The 6,076-nt window shown below is 48.6% G+C and overlaps 1 protein-coding gene across 2 annotated transcripts in view; it reads left to right on the top strand.

The window, feature by feature from the left end:
* The first annotated feature begins 419 nt into the window (after window positions 1-419).
* Window positions 420-6,076, top strand: part of Ubtd2 (ubiquitin domain containing 2) — a 57,413-nt gene continuing 51,756 nt past the window's right edge. The window contains exon 1 of one of the 2 annotated variants that reach the window (XM_020162290.2): window positions 420-560. In XM_020162290.2, coding sequence (XP_020017879.1) covers window positions 491-560 — 70 coding nt within the window. In that variant the 5' untranslated portion in view covers window positions 420-490. Of the gene's footprint in view, window positions 561-772; window positions 1,612-6,076 lie in introns of those variants that run through there. The other variant, XM_074057798.1, reaches the window with a different exon arrangement.

Below are 6,076 nucleotides of genomic sequence, written 5' to 3'. Positions count from 1 at the left end.
CCGCCCGCAGCCAATCAGAGCGCGGCTTGGCGCGGCCCCGCCCCTCCGCGGTGGTTCCGGGCGGGCCGGCCGAGCCCAGGCCGCGCGCGGGTGCGGAGGGCGGCGCCGCGGGCGGGGGTGGATGGGGCCTGGCGGACGGGCGGCGCGGGCGCGGGGCTCGCCTGGACGCGGGCGTGCGGGGCTGTGAGGGGCGAGCGGGCGCGGCGGCCCGCCCGGGATGGGCCAGCCCCGGCCTGGCGGGGCCGAGCCGGAGGCGAGGGCGGCGCGCGGGCCGGGCCTGCCGGGCGGTCGGCCCGGGGGCTGAGGCGCCAGTGGGCGCGGAGGAAGGGGCCGAGCCAGGGCGGTGGGCGGGGCGGCGGGGGCGGGGGCTGGGCCGGCGGGGCGGCGCTGTCCGGGGTCGGCGCGGCGCCGGCTGGGGCAGAGGCGGCGGCGACGGCGGCGGCGGCGGCCCGAACGAGCGCCCGAGGTGGCGGACGCGGCGCCGGGCCCCATGGGCGGGTGCGTGGGCGCCCAGCACGACTCCTCGGGCAGCCTCAACGAGAACTCGGAGGGCACCGGAGGTAGGTGAGCGCCAGGGGGCAGCCGCGGCCCCCCATTGTTCCCGGCCGGGCCCGGCCACCTGTCCCGACCCCCGCGGCCGCGCCGCCGGCCCGCGCCCCTTTGTCGTCCCCCCCCGCCCCGTCCACGTCACTCGCGCTCCGCTTCCGGCCGGCGCGGGGTCGCCGGGCCCTGGACTCGCCGCCTCGGCCCGGGACGCCGGACGGAGGACTGGGGCGGCGCAGGGGGCGCGGCGGCCGGGCCGGAGCCCCGCGTCCTTCCCGCTCCCCGACTTGGCCGGGCTCCGCGCGGAGTTTCGGGTGACAGCTGCCCTGCTGGCTTCTGCGTGGCCATTTAAGCCGCGTGCTTCGGGCGCTCGGCCGGGAGGAGGGGAACGGCCGAGCCCGGCCACTGCCCGCGGCGGAGGCCACGGTGCTGCCGTGGCCCGGGCAGATTCCCCCCCGTGTCGAGAAGCGCAGCCCCAGCCTCGGGGCTGGAAAAGTTTGCACCGCTCCTCACAGCGAGCAGCAGTCCTAACCCCGCTCCTGCCGTGCGGCCCGAGGATAAGCTGGGCTCTGCCTCCCCTTCGGTGACCCTGGAAGTGGCGAGGCCGCTGGACGGGGTGGGCAGCGCTTGGTGCTTACTTGGACCGCGTCTAGGGAGGGAGCGTGGTTTCATGGGGACCCCAGCCCGAGCTCTAAGTGGATTGGGGATGGGACAGGCTAACCCTTCGGCGGATTGCTAGCCCTGTCGTTTAAAGTGCCCTGGAGCCCTGGGCACTGAGTCTTGGCGAGGGACTCAAGGCGTTTAGCTGTTGCCTCATTGCAGTCCATGGCACCGAACTCTGTGACTGAGTCCTGGACAAGTAGTTTGACGGCTCGGTAAAAGTCTTGGAAAAGTAGTCCATGAAAACGCTGCCTTAAAGCGCATTTCACGGCCCAGCGTAACTACTTGGTGGCACATGACTCAAGCAAGAAGATAAAAGGAAAGGACTTGAAGCAGCCTTGAGTTAAGGTCAAATTTGGGGTCAAAATGATTCTTCCTCTAATTGACATCATCACTAATGGTACCACAGTACGTAGTGTTTAGCTTTAATTAAACTTTTCACACTCCTGTTAAAATTGTAATAAATATTTTTCTCTTCTCTGTAATAATCGTGAACCAGTTTTTTAAAGCTGTTTGGCAGTGCAGCTTATGACCAGCCAGGCATTACCAGTATGGGCCTTAGCAGCACGAAATCCTAGCTTTGGGAATTTATGACCAGAGGTTCCAGCTAGCTATCTGCAGTATCATTTTCCTTGAGGAGTAGGTTCTCTGGACCTTTAAGTGCTATACCTTTCTAAAGAAAGGTTTAGAAAAAGAATGCTAACTTCTTTATTTCTTTCTGGCATGATTAACTGGGGTAGAGGAAGGGGGCCATGGGAGACAAAAAGATTCTTTCTAAATTTAATTGTGGAAGCCTCTATTCTCCATTATTGTCCAGAGAGTTAACAGTTAGTTGTGGTTAATGAAATTAGCTCAGGTGTGTGTTTCAGGCTCGCATGTTAAAGAGTTCTTGCTTTTTAAATAGGTTTTTGTTGTTGGGAAGGGAAAGATTTTTTCCTAAGGGTATTGGCTTTCAAACATACAATGTTCGAAATTAGTTTTAATTTGGAAACATTGGGTTATGAAAATTTTTGTTATCAATATGGAGTAATTTTCATGACATTTAATTACATTCACAATGTTGTGCAAACATGACCAACTTAGAATGCCCTGAACCATTCCAGTATCACATGCTGTTCTTTTCTCTCTGGATCCAAGTCTCTTGTATGCAAATAATTATGTATATTATGAAAAGCCTCCTTGTTAGGTGGATTGCTTCTCTGAAGGAATTTGGGAAGTTTCTACAAGAGATGAAATATGAAAATGCTTAATTCACATGAGATTTATGATACAGTTTTGGAGTATTTGCATTATCTTTCTCTGGTAAACCCTGCTTAGAATTCAGATTTGAGTTTCAACTACTTAGAGCTGTTTCTTTTATGCCTAATTTAATCAAGGTAGGTATTGGTATATCACAGGATTTATGCAAGATAACAGTTTGCTCCAAACTTTCATGACTAGAATTTCCTGTTGTTTTGACATTTTAGACAGCATATTCTTTCTGGTTCTCTGCTTTAGTATGAGAACACTATGATGCCAAGGTTGGTAATTAGGGACTCTAAACAAGACTTTAGCTGCGGTATTTGCTAAGGAATTAAATCTCTTACAAATTTTTAAAACAAGTATGTGGGGAAAAAGAAAATAAAAGTTATTGAAGACAACCAAAACACATATTTCTTAGTTCACCTCTTTAATGAAAGTGGTGATGCACAAAGTAAGTTCTCATTTTGTGGGTGTGTTGTTTTATTCTGTACATCCAGTGATACCCCAAGAGAACTGACACTGCTGGTCACCAGTTTCCAGGTTTATAGGATAAGCAAATTGCTCTAGTCTTATTTCACAATGTCTTCTGAAACATCATAGGGTTCTTTTAGACATCCTTGTATAGCAGCTTTACAGACACCTACTCAGAGTAGCAATGGTTTTGAATAAGAACATCTACCATTTACCTGGTATTTATTATGTAATATCCTGTGCTAAGGGATTAATTCTCTTACTGAGTCCTCAACGGCCCTGTTAGGTGGATATTATCTTTATAAGATAAACCCAGAGAAATTAAATAACTTGTTCAACATCATACAGCTTATATATGGCGTCCAGAACGTAGGCCCAGGTCATAATAAAGAGGGCTAATTTTCCTCTCTCCCTTCCTTCCAGTCTTTTTTTTTCTTTCCTTTTGGGTTTTTTTTTTTGGCAGTATGGAGTTTGAGCTCAGGGCCTTGCACTTGCTGGCAAGTACTCTACCACTTGAACTACACTCCCAGCCCTTTTTGCTTTAGTTATTTTTCAAGTAAGCGCTCACATTTATGCCCAGCTGGCCTGGATCATGATCCTCATTTACGCTTCCCTCACAGCTGGCATGACAGGTGTGTGGTTCCACCACACCCAGCTTTTATTGGTTGAGATGAGGTCTCAAAACCTTTTTGCCTGGGCTGTCCTCAAACTGCAGTCTTCCCCATCTCTACCTTCTAACTAGATAGATTATAGGCATGAGCCACCATGCCTGGCTTTTTTTTTTTTAATGGTACTGGGGCTGAGGCCACTTGAACCATGTCACCAGCCCTTTTTTGTGCTTTTTTTTTGGAGAGATAGGGTTTTGCTAATGTTCTGTAATCTGGTCTTTTAACTACAGATCCTCCTGCCTCCACCTTCCAAGTATAGCTAGGATTGTAAGTGTGTGCCGCCATTGTAACTTGACATTTTTAAGTGTGCAATTTAGAGGCATTATATTCTTAATGTTATAGAACATCACCACTATCCATATCCAAACTTCTTCACTACAAACTGAAATGGTCTGTCCATTAAGCAGTGTCTCTGCTCCCAGCTCCTTTCAGCCTCCAGTAACCATTCATCTCTGTTTTCACTCTGTGAATTTGCTAATTCTAGATGTTTCATAAGCAGAATCTCATATTTGTCCTTGCATTGGGTTTATGTCTCCCAGGTTCATCCTGTTGGTAGCAGCTATCAGCGTTTAATCCGTTTATGGTTAAATAATATTCCATTGTGTATGCCAATTATATCTGGTAGTTGTGAATAATGCAGCTGTGAACTTGGTGTACGACTTTCCATTTTCAGTTCTTTTGCCTCTGTACCTAGGAGTGGAGCTGTTGGGGCATACGATAATTCTGTTTATCTTTTTCAAGGAGTTGCCAACCTATTTTCCATGATGTCTGCACTGTTTTAAATTCCCATCAGCAATGTGTGAGGGTTCCAGTTTCTTCACATCTTGGCCAACGCTTACCGTTTTCCATTTTTTAAATCAGAGCAACTCTAGGGGCTAGGAAGTACTACTCCATTGTGGGCTTGCTTTGCACCTCCCTGAGTAGTGGTGTGAAATACCTTTCCATGTGCTTGGTAGCCGTGTGCACATCTTTGGAAACGTGTCTGCTCAGGTCCTTCGCCCGTTCTTCATGGGATGTTTGCAATTTTTTTTTTTTTTTCAGTACTGGGGCTTGAACTCGGGGCCTATACCTTGAGCCACTCCGCCAGCCCATTTTTGCAAAGGGCTTTTTCAAGATAGGGTCTCACAGAACTATTTGCCTGGGCTGGCTTTGAACTGCAGTCCTCCTGATCTCTGCTTCCTGAGTAGGATTACAGGTATGAGCCACTGGTGTCCAGCTGGAAATTCATTTTTAGTTGTAGGAGTTCTTTATTCTGGATGTTAAATCCTTACCAAAAGCATGATTTACAGATATTTTTTAGTTTTACAAGACTGCTGTGTAGCACAGGCTGGTCTCTAGCTCTTGAGTCTCCTGCCTCAGCCTAGCAAGCATATCATCATCACCAGCTCTGATTTGCAAATATTTTCTCCCGTTCTGTGGAGTGTCTTCTTTCTCTAGGTTTTGTCATTTGATGCACAAAAGTGTGTATTTTTAATAAAGTCCAGTTTGTTCTTTTGTTGCCTATGTTTTTAGTTTCAGTTTTAAACACATAACTAATTCTTAACTGATAAAGGGTAGCTCTGTAGCCAATATAATAACTAACATTTGCTTTCTCTGCTATGAATAGAAAGCCATTTCAAATTTATTTCCACTGTCTGATTTGGGGAAAGGTTATTAGCAGGGAATTTTTTTTTTTAATGACAAAGGTAATCCATAAACACACTTTAACTTCTGAATAAGAAGATGATAGTTGTATTTTCTCAGTAAGTGTTTGCTAATCAACAGAGCATTGGGTGCCCATAGACTGCCAAACAGAGAAATCCTGGTCCCTTTTCTCAAGTGTCACAGTCCTTTTTAGGCAAGCAAAACGTGCACACATGGAAAAACTAAAACTCTGCATACAGATGACCCCCCCACTGTGTAATTGCGAAGGCACTGAAGGTGCATCAGAGAGTACACAGCCATTTTAGCAACACAGGGTTGATCAGAAAAGCTGCTCAGCAGCAATCAGAGTAAGCTGACTGCCAGACCCATTGGTTCTTCGTAGATTGGTAGCACATACCAGATGAGGAGCAGCTACAAAGTAACCTGAAGGGTCATGAGTAATGTACACTTTGGGGAGCAGTTAGCAAGGTGAACTGCCTTGGCTAAGCAGCGTGTGTGGCATGAAATGGTGGGGAGACTGGACAGGTGGTGAGTAGGGTGCTGTCATGGGCTCTCGGGAAGGGCCCATGGTCTGACATCTGATGAGTGTTATACTGACTTCTGCATGTTCATTCACTAAGTATAATTGAAGCACTATATAACTAGTTTCTGGGACTGCAAAGAGGGAGGGGATGCCTCCAGAAAGGAATGTACATTCTGACACTTTGCCACTCAAAGGTGTGTCCCTGGACCAGTGTCATTGGCATCACCTGAGAGCATAGTGGAAACTTAGAACCTCATGGTCAGATGTGGTGGTGGACTGTAATCCCAGATACTTGAGAGTCTGAGGCGGGAGGATCTCAAAGTCA

This window comes from Castor canadensis, chromosome 16 (genome assembly GCF_047511655.1).
Source record: "Castor canadensis chromosome 16, mCasCan1.hap1v2, whole genome shotgun sequence".
Taxonomy (NCBI): domain Eukaryota; kingdom Metazoa; phylum Chordata; class Mammalia; order Rodentia; family Castoridae; genus Castor; species Castor canadensis.
This window is presented reverse-complemented; position numbering and strand designations above follow the sequence as displayed.